General features: G+C 48.9%; 1 protein-coding gene across 12 annotated transcripts in view; it reads right to left on the bottom strand.

Annotated features, from left to right (window-relative positions):
• SNX29 (sorting nexin 29) overlaps positions 1 to 14,348 on the bottom strand; it is a 587,227-nt gene that overhangs the window by 192,996 nt on the left and 379,883 nt on the right. For all 12 annotated transcript variants that reach the window (XM_055561377.1, XM_055561372.1, XM_055561371.1 and 9 more), the window contains one exon: positions 2,155 to 2,210. In XM_055561377.1, the coding sequence (XP_055417352.1) occupies positions 2,155 to 2,210 (56 nt within the window). The remainder of the gene's footprint in view (positions 1 to 2,154; positions 2,211 to 14,348) is intronic.

The following is a 14,348-nucleotide window of genomic DNA, read 5'->3' as shown; positions in this document are numbered from 1 at the left end:
CTTCCAGATCACTCGTAACAGTTCTCCTAACAGTACTGTGCATTTCTGGAAGGGCTGGGAGGCCCCACTCCTTGCTTCCATTCAGAGCTGTTCCAGGGATAAACGCTTTTTCTCAAGCTCTCCTTCTCTCTAAGAGCAGCTCATAAAAATTCACCAGCCTCTTGTGCTTGGACCACGGTTTGATGCACTGATGATGGAAGATTCCATGACTCAGCAGCCTCACAACCTCCAGGGTAGAGAGCGTTTCATTTTCACAAAGAAATGATTCTTTCCTGAAACAGCATTTCTTCTAAGCTCTGAACCAAGGCGCTGATCCCCTTCATGGGGCAAAATAAGGCCTATTGATCACCTCCCCGGGGATCTGAGTACAACCTGCAATTCTGGTCCACTGAATTGACTTGGGTATCTACAACACCTCTCCTGGAAAGACCCCCAAAACTGTGCTAGTGATCAGTGTTCCCCCTTCATTTCTTTCAGCCGGGGGAAGGGTGCAGAAGTGTAACTAATACTCCCGTTTTCATTAACCTCCCAGGATGGGTGAGGTCTGCACAACCTCACAGGAGATTACGCAGGCTGGTTAGGTGTGTTCCCCTTTCTGTATCACACTATATTAGAATTGACTGTTTACATGACCATCTCTCTCCTACATTTTCAAGTATGGGTTAAGTGAATACAATCATGATCCTGTGTATGGAAGACCAGATAAGTTGGAGGAATCCAGCCCACCAGGGCAGCTGGTATGAAGAGAGGGTGGGGGGAGGCTGGAGATGGAGCCAAGGTCAGCCAGGGCCTTCCCCGCAAGGACAGGCGGGATCTGCAGCTCCATCTCAAGGGAGGGAATGGCACTTCCCTCTGGCTTTAGTGGAGACAAGCACCCTGGGGGTAGGAGGAGGAGGATGTGGCTGGTCTGTGCTGATTCAGCCCCTCCACCAGGACCTAGCAGGGTGCCTCCCACAGCAGGCAGTGATGAATTCCTGCTTCAAAACTGAGTCCCTTCCACCTCATGAGTGGTCCATCTCTGGGATCCCCTATTTGGCTTTCACCTCCCTCCCCAGCAGGTCCCCCCTTGCCCTCCACCAGGCTGCCATTTCATGACCCTCTTTCATGCTATACCCTCCTCCACTCATCCCCCAAAAAGCCAGTGGAGACAAACTTGTCTTTGATTTTCATCCTTCACTATAACTTCCACAACCCCGCTCACCAGCACTCAGGGCCTCTAGATACCCCCTGCCTCTAATCTCTACCTCCGTCTCACAAGGCCAGCTGTGATCTGCACCTTATGAATGAGCAAGCTCAGGCCCAGAGAGGTTAAGCGGCTCGAGGTGACACAACTAAGGTTTCAACTTGGCTCGGCCTGGCTCTAACAAAGTGCTCTTCCAATGTCCACCGCCCCCCCCCCCCCTCCACCAGAAGCAGAGGGACAGATGACACCATCTCCTGGGGAGGCTAAAGCTTCTTCCACTCAGCACATCTGAATGAGAAGAGGGAGGTTCTGCTTGACCCTGACTCAGGACTCACTCCACTCTCTTCTGCAACCCCATGGGACTATTCAGTCCAAAAACCAAGGCAACTCAATCAGAAAGTCAGTCTGAAGATCAACCAAATAGCCTAGGGGTTATCGGCAAAAGCACCAGCTAGAATTAAATCCAATCAAAAATCAGACCAAGATACTGAACTCTTGTGCTTCCAAAAATCCTGGAGCTGCAAACTCAAAACTGGAACAGAAGACACCCAGACAATGGAACCAGTGAAGTGGGCCAGAGGAGTGGGGACTAAGGCGAGCGGAGGGGCACACGCCCCGTACAGCAGAGGCAGCTGCCGCTCAGCTCCAGCTGATGGTGGCCTTGCCGGGATTTCTTCTTTTAAAGAAAATGGAGAAATTTAAATTTTCATGTGGCATCTTCCAACTCTTAAATGTCAGCCAAAAAGATTAAATTGTTTTTAAACACCCATGGAGGGAGACTAAAAACACATCTAAAGGCTGGACACAGACTGCAGGCAGACAACTCCCCAACTCTACAATAACCAAATCAGCCATGCAGATTTAAACAGTCTTTTTTTTTTTTTTTTTGGCTGTGGTCTCCTGGGATGTGAGCCAAGCAACAAGAGTCCTATTTCTAAAAGGCCCTTCATGAGCGGGCGCTGTGGACTTACATTTCAAAATCCGACAAACTCTGGTCTTCAGATGTTTGACTCAAATCTCCGGGCACCTGCCATCAGGAGAGAGGGGAGGGGGAGAGAGAAAACACATCACGGTTAACATGGTTTGCATATTCACGGGAAATTCTGCCTCTCAATGGTCTCTGAACATTTCCTGTTCAGAATGAGGGGAAGAAGCAGTTACTGGAAAACAGTAAGAGATTTAGTGGAAGGATGGTTAGAGATGGAGTTACAGTAATAAAAATATGCCACCATGAAAGATCTCAATTACCTTCGCAGGAAAAAAAAAGGCTGTTAATCCCATTGAGATCATTGTAGGTGTGAAAAAGCATGTAATTTTGGAGCTAGAGAGGCCTAATTAGGAGCTAAGAGGTGAGACATCAAACATGCAATGGCAAAATATAGTCACCGTGACCAGGACGATAGTCACATATACAGACACACCTGGTGTGCAAACACAGAGGCCAATTTCTGTCCCCCAGGATGGCTCCATCCTTTCCCCTCTCATGTGTGGGCAAGTTAAGGCAGCTGAGTATGACCTCCTCCTCTGACTCAGAAGGGCTCCATGAGAACAGGACTGGGTGCAAGATGCTAAATCGCCTGGTGGGATGGTAATTCTTGCAGACAGCAGACAGCCGGCACTGGTAGACGCTCAGTCAGTCATGATGTTATCAGACCCTGGGAGTGAGTTTCCTTTTGTGACAGGATCGTATGTGAACTGGAGGTGACTTCCCCGGTGGTCCTGTGGTTAAGGATCCGCCTGCCAATTCAGGGGACACATGTCCTGGGGCAACTAAGCCCACGTGCCCCAGTACTGAAGCCCTTGCCCCCGACAGCCTGTGCTCAGCAACAGGAGAAGTCACTGCAAGCAGCAGCGCTGCAGCTGGAGAGCCGCCCCCACTCGCCACGACCAGGGAGAGCCCACGTGCAGCGATGAACGCCCAGCACAGCCAAAAAGTGAAAATACTTTTTTTTTTAAGAAAAGGAATGTGAACTGGACAGAATGTAAGACTGTGGATCAAAACTGAGAGGAATCCAATGGAACAGAGAAGGGGGAGAGGCGATAAGGGAAACGGGCCCTTCTTTCACACTGTGCGCCGTCGGGGCATTTAGGTTACCTTCGATCATCATTAACTGTGGTGAACGGGGACCTCCCTGGTGGTCCGGTGACTAAGATTCTGTGCTCCCAATGCAGGGTGCCCGAGTTCCATCCCTAGTTGGGGAACTAGATCCCACATGCCACAACTAAGAATCGGTGCAGCCAAATGAGTAACCTTTTAAATGATTTTTTAAAATCGTGATAATGATTCTGGGGGTGGATAATGTCCCCCAGACGAGGGAACAGAGGCTCGCAGAAGCTGAACTCGTCCAAGGCCGCACACGTAGGAAGGGGAGACAAATTCAGGTCTGTTCCACTTTCAAGGCTTTTCTACTACCAACCCTTAGCAAACAAGAGGAAAAGCCAGCTCAAAGGTGATGGGAGGAGGAGAGACTTGACAAAGCTCTGCCTGAACAGACGATAAGAAGACACTAGAAGACCGTCCCTAAAGAAACAGCAGGCTCCTCTGGGAGGCAGGAAGAGGGATGGCCAAGCAACCTGGGCTCTGGAACCACATGGCTCCTGACCGAGTCCTGAGCCCCTAACAGCGTGGCCACGAGCAGGCCACCTGACTTCTCTGTGTTGTACTGTCCTTGTCGGTGAAATGAGTGTAACGGTCACAGGCACAGGGCTATTCTGAGCACAAGAGGAGCTGACACGTTTTGTGTGTGTGGAACAGTGCCAGGCAGGTGGGAGGGTCTCCCTGATTGACCTGTATGCTAAAATAGTAATATGACAACAGGCTTCCCTTGTGGCTCAGCTGGTAAAGAATCTGCCTGCAATGCGGGAGACCTGGGTTTGTTCCCTGGGTTGGGATGATCCCCCGGAGAAGGGAACAGCTACCCACTCCAGTATTCTGGCCTGGAGAATTCCATGGACTATACATAGTCCATGGGGACGCAAAGAGTCAGACACGACTGAGCGACTTTCACTCACTCACTCACCCACTGAAGAACATAACAACTACTGAGAAGGAACAGCAGTGTGCTATCCTTGACACCAGACACTAATCTGCCGACAACCCTAGGGGTGTCTCACCCTCTATTCGGCAGCCCAGAAGGAGGATGGCCAAGCTGAGCCCTTTCCAGGTTCCTGGAGCTAATGAGCAATTCAACCGGGCTCTGGGCAGCAGGCTTTGCCAAGGAGCTGATGTTGAGAGAGTCTTTGAAATCCAGCAAAGAGAAACCTGCCTAACCACTTGAGAAAACGTCAGTTTCTTTCTTCCTTTTCTTTTTTAATTGGAGGATCATTGCTTTACAATGTTGTGCTGGTTTCCACCAAACACCACCACCAATCAGACATGTGATAGTCGCTCAGTAGTGTCTCTTTTTGACCCTATGGACTGTAGCCTGCCAGGCTCCTCTGTCCATGGAGATATATATGCATATCCTCTCCCTCTTGAGCCTCCCTTCCCCTGCTCTGCCAATCCCACCCCTCTAGGTCGTCACAGCGCTGAGCTGAGCTCCCTGTGTTATCCAGCAGTTCCCCCAGCTACTTTACACATTGTAGTATATATACATGTCAGTGTTACTCTCTCAATTCGTCCCATCCTCTCCTTCCCTTGCTGTGTCTACAAGTCCATTTTCTATGCCTGCATCTCTGTTATGGACCTGCACACAGGTTAACCAGTACCATTGTTCTAGATTCCATATATATGTGTCAATATACGGTACTTGTTTTTCGCTTTCTGACTTATTTCACTCTGTATAACAAGCTCTAGGTTCATCCACCTCAGTTCAACTGAGTCACGTTCGCTCCTTTTTATGGCTGAGAGATATTCCACTGCACATATGTATGACAGTTTCTTTATCCATTCGTCTGCTGATGGACATCTAGGTTGCTTCCATGTCTTGGCTATTGTAAACAGTGCTGCAATGAACAAAAGACCAGGGACTCCCTGGGCTGGGAGTTGGGGTGGCCCTGTTGTTCGAGGGACTGTCATTGTCCTCAGGGTGTCTAGGGTGAGAGCAGGTACAATCCCTTGGGGGACGCCATGAGGTTGTGTGTACAAAGATCCCTAAAACATCTCTGTCCTTTGACCCAGAAATCACATTCCCAGGATTTATCCAGAGGAAACAAAGACATCAACAAAAATTTACATTAAAGATGATTCCTCTTTCCAGGCTTAGACAAGTAAAACAAAAAAGAATCTAACGGTACAACTATAGAGGAATGATTCAAGAAATTACGACATGTCCATAGGAGATGCCTGGTTTAAGAAAATGACTTATACACATAAATACACACACATACACTCATGAGGGTACAAGCACAAAAATAATTCTGGGAAAGTACGTAAGAAAACAGCAACACTGATAACAGATTAGGAGTGGGACTGGGGAGAAAAATGACGCTTATTTTTCATTCGCTATCTTTCTGTAAGATTAAAAAAAATGATCAAGTGAACTTCTTTAAAAGAATTTAAAGGTGCTTTTGAAGAATGAGGTAGCATTCCATGTGCAGTTATGAAAACATCTAAAAGAGAAACCGTAACAGGAAAGAGTGGAGAAGGAACTGGCAACCCACTCCAGTGTTCTTGCCTGGAGAATCCCAGGGACGGGGGAGCCTGGTGAGCTGCCGTCTCTGGGGTCACGCAGAGTCAGACACGACTGAAGCGACTTAGCAGCAGCAGCAGCAGCAGCAACAGGAAAGTGAGAGCAGGCTACAGACGGTGGGTGTAATACACCACCTTGGGTGCAAAAACGGGGAAGGAAGAATATCAAGTTGTTGCTCTTTATTTTTGCATTAGGAAGGTACAGAAGTGAAGTTCAAGGCACCAACCAAACGGGCACCAGCCCTGGGGGCAGGGCCTGGACAGCGCGGTGGGACTGAGGCTATTCATTCACCACACCTTTATACCTACTATTTGAGTTTTGAAAGAATCTAACATCCATTAAAAATGTAAACTAAAATGTATTATCCCACCAAAGAGTACTCTTGATAAATTTTTAATGGCAGAGGAAAAAAGCTCCTGTTCTCTGTTTAACAAAATGCTGCTACAGAATTCCCTGGTGGTCCAGGCGGTTGGGACTTTGCACTTTCTCTGCTAAGTGAGCTCAGGCAAGAACACTGGAGTGGGCAGCCTATCCCTTCTCCAGGGGATCTTCCCAACCCAGGAATCGAACAGGGGTCTCCTGTTGGGGGCCGGTGTGAGGCACTCCGCCCATGGCAAAGGTCATGAGGAAGGAGGCTCGACATATGCAAAGGCGGGATCGAGCCTCAGGAGTCCCCCTGGAGATCCTCGAGCATCTACCCCCATAACCAGAGCCTGCCTACTTTACTACTTTGTGCTCTCACCTACACCTCTGACTTTACGGGGGGCTGTCCCCCACCACCTCTTTTGGAGAAGGAGTTAACTTAGAGCTCCAGTTAATAATAATTCCTGGGCGTGATAGGAGTGTTTCAACCTACAAACTCCTCTGAAGGTTCTCTAGCCTGCCTGACAGGCTTGTCCGGCCACACGTGATTGCTCACAGCCTCCCAACCGTGAGAGGCACGAGATGCTTTAAACCTTCTAAAAACATGTTCTTTAGAGAAGTCAGAAAATTATTAGTATAAGTATAGTGGGCTGATTAGAAATTGTATTGATGAAGGGTTTTTCATTTGTTGAGCCAATGTTTGTTGCTAAGTCTCCATATCCCCTGCCCTTACACACATTAATGAATATATAGAAGAAATAAGTATTAACCTTTGATATAAATCACGTTAGACCTTAGGCTAAGTAAATTCTTTCCTTAACTAAAACCCACTACACCCTCACCCTATAGGAATGTAACTTTATTTGGGTGGCATCTGTTTTAAGAATAATCACCCTTGGAGAAAAAAGTGTTCTGGTTGACTGACCGCTGTCACAAGGAGAGGGTCATAAATTGTCAGCAGGCCCCCTGGCCAGAAGATGATGTAACACCCCTAAGACCTCTGTATACCTTTGTATGAAGCACCTGACTTTGATAAAAGTCAGGACTGCTGACCCCGCGTGACTTTTGCATAATATCTCAGTGTATAAAAGTAGACCATGGAAAATAAAGAATTGGGATCAGTTCCTCGAAAGACTGGTCTCCCCATGTCTCTCTCTCACTCTGGCTGAGTCTCCATCTGGAGCGCGGAACCCACCATGCTTACTAATTATGCCTGGGCTTCTAAGATCCGACCGGGGAGGCCTCAGTGTCTCCTCTCCTTCGGGAGAACGGAAGGACGCCTGTGGCCTACGTAAGTGGTGCAAACTTCTTGTCTTGAAGTTTTATTGGTCCCCCGCGTAAACCAAGCTACTCAGCCTCTTTTCTCCACTGAATTTTCCTACTGAGCTATCCTCATTCTATTACTCTTTATATCCTTAATTAACGTTTAATTAAGCAGTTGTTTCCTGACCCTCGCCTACACCGTCTCTCCTTCGAATACCCTGGATCAGCCGGGGCATTGCAGGCGGATGCTTTACCAGCTGAGATACCAGGACTTGGATAAATCCAATTAAAATTCCTGGTCAGGGAACTGGGATCCCAAAAGCTGTGCAGCACAACCAAAAAAAAAAAAAAAAAATCTTTTAAAGCTGCTATTAACATGAACTGCAAATACCTAGTATGTGTCCTAGATAAAACTAGCAATGACTGTGATCAGTAAGGTGAGGATGGAAGAGATCCGAAAGTGCAGTATCAGAGAGAGCGCAGTCAGATGAATCTGTAGCCATGCGTCTGGACTTCTCTGTACTTTCTATGAGGAAGATGCATCAATCCTGTAACCACTAACAGATACGTCTGTATCGCATTACTGTGTTCTTTCCAATCCTCCCCCACTGGATGGGAGGGCCTATGTCTTCAAGTCTTCCTTGCATCGGGGCAAGAGGGCTGAGGGCAGCTCTGAAGCCTGTCCTCCAAACACCACTCTCCCCCTGCTGCTTCCAGATGGAACCCAGTGCCTTCTCTGGAACTCGCTTCTCTGAGTTTACCTCCACACCTAAGCCATCACTTTGCTGACAAAGGTCTGTTGAATCAAAGCCTTTTGACTTTTGGTTTTTCCAATAGTCATGTATGGATGTGAGAGCTGAACTGTAAAGAAGGTTGAGCACCAAAGAACTGATGCTTTCAAAGTGTGGTGCTGGAGAAGACTCTTGAGACTCCCTTGGACTGCAAGAAGATCAAACTAGTCAATCCTAAAGGAAATCAGTCCTGAATTTTCATTGGAAGGACTGATGCTGAAGCTAAAGTTCCAATACTTTGGCCACCTGATGCAAAGAGCCGACTCATCGGAAAAGACCTTAATGCTGGGAAAGATTGAGGGCAGGAGGAGAAGGGGACGACAGAGGATGAGATGGTTGGATGGCATCACCGACTCAGTGGATATGAGTTTGAGCAAACTCTGGGAGACTGAGAACAGGGAAGCCTGGTGTGCTGCAGTCCATGGAGTCACAAAGTCGGACATGACTGAGCGACTGAACAACAACAAGGCTAGGAGAAGCGTCCTTGGCACGACGTGAATCAGGCAAACAGGTCGGAGGCCGGACTCCAGACAGGGAAGGCGGCAGTGGCATCCTCACACTGCCCTTTGAGTGCAGCCCTGTCTCAGTTCAGACATGAACAAAGCTTGGACAAAGGGAACCTCACTTACAAAAAGGAAAGTTTTTACTGCCTGTCCCACCAGGCTGAGGGGAAGGGTGACCAGAAGGACCAAAACAAAAGACAAGTTGAGGTCTTTAAGGACAGATGCCATTCATCCTACAGTAATGTGAACAAAGAGCTTCTTCAAAACGATCAATTTTAAAAAGAAGGTAGATGTATGGCAAAACCCACCACAATATTGTAAGGCAATTATCCTCCAATTAAAATAATTTTTTTTTTAAAAAAAGAAGGTATTTTCCTGATAGATAACTTTCCCTTTGGGTATGCTTGGCACACTGTAGTCCATGGGGTCTCAAAGAGTCAGACACGACTTAGCAGCTGAACAAAACAACAAATGCCTGTTTGTTGGGACCCTCTTGGACAGTGGGTGTAAGAACCTGAGAGCTGTTAAATCCTTCCCACTCAGGAGCTTTTCTTCTAATTGGTGGCATTACTGGCATCAGCAAGTCAGGAGATACGAGTCAGCCTCAGTTTCAGGGAGGCTGGCTGGAAAAAGAATCCATGAACTTTCTGACCTTGGTGGATCTATCCTGAAAACAAGGCCTGGGTCAACAGGAAGTGCAGGATGACAACTGGTGGCCAATCTTATTCACCAACTTAACCAGCTGTCTTTTCACACTGTCTACAGAGACTGGAGAAGGGAGCATCTGAGGGTTACAGCAATCATCCCAAAAGCTGATTTGACTTCCAATTCTGGCCGTGAAAGAAGTGTGGGGCAGAGATTTTGTATGAAAAATCAGCTTTCTATTGATACTGGCCACAAACACCCTCATGCCTTCCTCAAGCCCCGGCACTCTTGGAGGACACGTGTTCGTGATAGAGCCTTCTCTTCAGTTCCCACCAACACAGAGCATGAGATAGCATGGCCATCCTCACTTCCCTCTCCCTGGCCCCACAGAGAAGGCGGCTCACCATCTGGGCTGTGGTCTGGGTGGGGGGGTCAGGGGGCAATATACTAGTTCGCAGGGAAAGGCAGAGCCTGTGGCTGGAGAGACAGGGCAGCAGGATTTCGGGGCCTTTCTGGAGTGAACACTCCAGGTGCTGCACACATTGGCGTGTAGGGACAGGCGAGACCCACAGACAATCAGAACCCCTTTCATCTGTGGGTACACAAGGCAGCCTTCACGATTACCTGAGAGGTCACGTGGTTCTCTGAAGGCCCTGCTAGAAAGCAACAGAGATGCCGGCTGGAGGGGAAGCCAAAGAGTGGTGAACGCCTTTTGTTGATGTTCAGTCGCTCAGTCGTGTCCGACTCTTTGTGACCCCATGGACTGCAGCACGACAGGCTTCCCTGTCCTTCACTATCTCTCAGAGTTTGCTCAAACTCATGTCCACTGAGTCAGTGATGCTATGTAACAATTTCATCCTCTGTCACCCCCTTCTCCTCCTGCCTTCAATCTTTCCCAGTATCAGGGTCTTTTCCCATGAATCAGCTGTTAGCATCCGGTGGCCAAAGCTGAATGCCTATGCACCAATGTATTCGCACAGTTAACCCTCCAATAAACATGTGAAGCAAGTATTACTGCAAGTCACATCTCCCTCCTTTCTTTCCCCAGCCTGTGTGCAGCTGGCTCTTCCCCCATCTTTCAAGATTCAGCTAAAAGAGGACTTCCTGTGAGACACCTTCCTGACCACCTGAACGAACCACACCCTCCACTGCCGCCCTATACCGTCCCCGGGGCTCAGGCTGCAACTGGTTGCTCCCTGCAAGCTCGGGGACAGCAGCCTCCACGTCTTCTCGTTCACACTGGCCCTGGCACACTGTGGACACTGACTGAGCATCTGGGACTGAGGAAGGGAGGGAATGATGAAGGAAGCTCCATTTCCATGAAAGTGTCAATCAAGCCTCCAACTGCTCTGGAGCAAATCCTCAGTCGTCATGCATGAGAAGGATGAGCTAGTTTGGAGATAAGAGGAACCAAAGGACGAGAATCATAGTCTTTGTCTTCTAATTACAGGGCTCTCGTATTCACTGCTCAGAAGACAAGGCAAAAAGGCAGACAATACAGGACAGTGAATCTTGGTCCCAATCATGAAATGACACCCATAATTTATGTCTTCCAGGCGCTTTCTCACACACCCCCTCTTTTCAAATAGCCTTCCCCAAAGCGATTAGCTCTCACTTTGCACTGCCAGAAATGACAACTATTTCCCACTCCACCAATACCCTGCTTTCTCATCTCACTTTTCAAAAGGAACAACACATCAGATGCACGGCTGTCTCCAGCTTGGTCGGCTGGGCCAGGGGACAGCCCTACGCTCCTTCACGTCCCCAGCAGGGAGGCAGCTGCCTGGTCTGGACCACTTTCAGGGTTCTGTGCTTATCTGTTAATTTGTTCTTCTGTTTGTACAAATATACAATTAGAGGCATCAGTGGAGGCCAAAGACTCTCTGCTGGGAATAAAGAACTGGCAAACAAGAATTTTAAAGAGTCTTTACTTCTGTCCTCTGAGTAGTCCTAGAAGCTGGCACAAATGCAGCCGGACGCACTTCTGTAAACTTTTTTTGGATGTGTCTGTTTTTCCCCAAAGACTCTGAGGGTCTCAAGGACCATATCCTCAGGGCCCCAGATGATATCAGGTACATACTGATCACTCGGAGCATGTTTCCCATGGATGAATAGATATACAGATGAGCAAACAGATGGGGGACGGGATGGTGGATGAGAGCAGAGATGAGAGGGTCAGGCTGGGAGAGAATTGTCTAATTTACTGAGAATGGACATCTAGTTTTTTTCCCCAAGTGATTAAGTTGCATGAACAACATCTGTACAAAGGGCTTACTTAGCAGCATTTACTCTCACTGTTCAGGGACAGAGTTCAAGGGCATTGGACAGAACAGACAGACGTTTGGGGCCCAGCAGTCCCCACCCACGAATAAAGCGCCAGCTGCTCCAGCAAAGACGTACACACCCACGTTACTCAGATGCGTAGCCCGCAAATCCACATTAGGTTCTTCTTATGGCCCTGGCACTCTGGGTACCAGGGAGTTGGCAGAGGAGATGAAGGAGCACACAGTCCACCCAGGGAGACAGTCTTTAAACAACTGATAACACAATTACGATGTGAAAAGTCCCCAGAGAAAAACCAGGCTCACTAAGGTGTCTGGGAAGGCGATAAGGAGAGGGGTTTGGAGGACCGTGGGGAGAGCTGGGGCCCAAAGGAGGACAGCAAGGCTCTGGCCTTTGCTCAGTGGAGGGAAACCTCCAAGCGGATTTAAGCAAGAGAGAGACTGGAAGAAACCTCACCCGAATAAGTCACTCTGGCTGCAGAGGAAAGACTGGGCAACAGGCAAGAGGAATAGCCAGGAGGCTGCTGAGCAAGCGTGTGTGTACACACACACGCACACGCGCGCGCCATCTCAATTCTACACGCTGGATCATTTGCCAACCTGTCTGCCCACTGCCTTTTCATTGACAGATTTTTTTTTAAGGCGGACCTCTAAGAAGAAATCCACAACTGTCTACAGCTTCTCTAGGCTTAATTGCTAATAGAAAGCTATTCTTCAGTTATGAATTTTCAGACAATCTCGAGCGAGAGACTCAGGCTTCTTAGGAAGGAGAGCATTCAACTTATCCAAACTCACTCCTGCTACAGATGAGAAGTGGCTGGGTCCCCCATGCATACTTCTTCAGCCTCACACCACATCAGGGGGTCTTGTCTGCTCCTGACAGGTCCCCAAAGTTTCTAGAAGCTGCTGCAAGGGCTTAGTGGCCAGAGGGCCTCCCCTCACACCCTTCTTCAGCAAGACCAGCTTAGCTTCTAGAGACTTCCCTGGAGATCCAATGGTTAAGACTCTGTGCTTCCACTGCAAGGGGCAGGGGTTTGATCCCTGGTCAGGGAACTAAGATCCTGATGATGCCCAGCAAAAGCAAACAAGCAAACAAACAAACAACAACAGCAAAAAAAAAAAATCTCTGTCCCTGGGATTCTCCAGGCAAGAAAACTGGAGTGGGTTGTCATTTCCTTCTCCAGTGCATGAAAGTGAAAAGTGAAAGTGAAGTCGCTCAGTCGTGCCCGACTCTTAGCGACCCCATGGACTGCAGCCCACTAGGCTCCTCCGTCCATGGGATTTATACACCCTAGCTTCTATCAATACTTCCAATGCATTTCCCAAACTGAGTTTCCAAGGCAGACCTCCTTTCAAAGAAAAGGTTACACAAGCATGATTTACTCAAGGAGACAGACGTTTAGGCCACACTGAGCCAACTGCCTCATCTCACCCTCAACTCTCACTGAATAGCCAGAGACAGAGAGGCACAGAGCTACCAGAAGATGCCAAGGAGAAGTGGCACTGAGCACACTCCAGAATCCAAACATGCCCTCCCCAGGCTTCCGCTGTCACTGGCGAGTGGGTGTAGGGCTTCCCTGAATACGCAGCAAACAACTGAAGCTGTCACTTAGACATCAGCCAGACCACCAGCCGCATTAACAGCATTAAGATGTATCAAGGAGGTTTAAGCGGCAGGTCTGAGGAGCTCACGGCTGCACACAGGAGCCGATTTGGGTCTATCTGGGTTGATGCGCTGGAGACACCAGGCCGTAAGGACAACAGATGCCCCTCACCTCCACCCCCGGCTTGTTCATTTTCACATTTCCGGTCCCTAAACCCCCTGCCTCTCCAGATTCGAGATCAGGGGTTACATGATGGCCCACAGGCCAAATCCAGCCTGCGTTTGTAAATACACTTTCTGTGGACCGCAGTGACACGGCTATGACGTGTGTACCACCTGCGGCTGCTGTCACTCCATCCCCAAAGCCCAGTCCCTGGGACACACAGTAGGCCCGCGACACCTACAACTCTGGGCTCTACGGGAAATGCGTGCCTGCTTCTGTCGCTGATGGCTGAACGGATGAGAGCAATCATCAGCAACCTTAGGGAAGCACTTCTTCACACAAATGTTTGAGCTCCACAGCTTCACGAAATGACTTTCAGTGACTTGAGAGTAAAGAGACACCCCTGATCTTAATGGAGGGGGAGGGATAAGAAGTGACATTTAAGGTACTGTGTATTAACACACATATATGGAATCCAGAAAAACAGGACCGGGGGGATTTGCAGGGCAGGAATAGAGGCATCAGGAGGTGGGGGCGGGGGGGAAGGAGAGGGTGGGACAGACTAAGAGAGTGGCACTGACATGTATACACTACCGTGTGTGAAACAGACGACTCGTACAAAGCTGCTGCACAACGCAGGTGGCGACCTAGATGGGTGGGATGGGGAACGGGAGGGAGGCTCATGAGGGAGGGGATATATGTGTGAAAGTGTTACTCACTCAGTCGTGTCCGACTCTTTGTGACCCCTCCTCTCTGTGGACTGCAGCCTGCCAGGCTCATCCGTCCATGGGATTCTCCAGGCCAGAATACTGGAGTGGGTCGCCATGCCCTTCTCCAGGGAATCTTCCCAACCCAGGGATCAAACTCAGGTCTCTCGCATTGCAGGCAGATTCTCTACCATCTGAGGGGTGTGGGAGTGGG

The sequence above is a fragment of the Bubalus kerabau genome, chromosome 23 (genome assembly GCF_029407905.1).
Source record: "Bubalus kerabau isolate K-KA32 ecotype Philippines breed swamp buffalo chromosome 23, PCC_UOA_SB_1v2, whole genome shotgun sequence".
NCBI classification, from domain to species: Eukaryota; Metazoa; Chordata; class Mammalia; order Artiodactyla; family Bovidae; genus Bubalus; species Bubalus kerabau.
The sequence above is the reverse complement of the archived record's forward strand: the minus strand, read 5'-3'. Positions and strand labels throughout refer to the sequence as shown.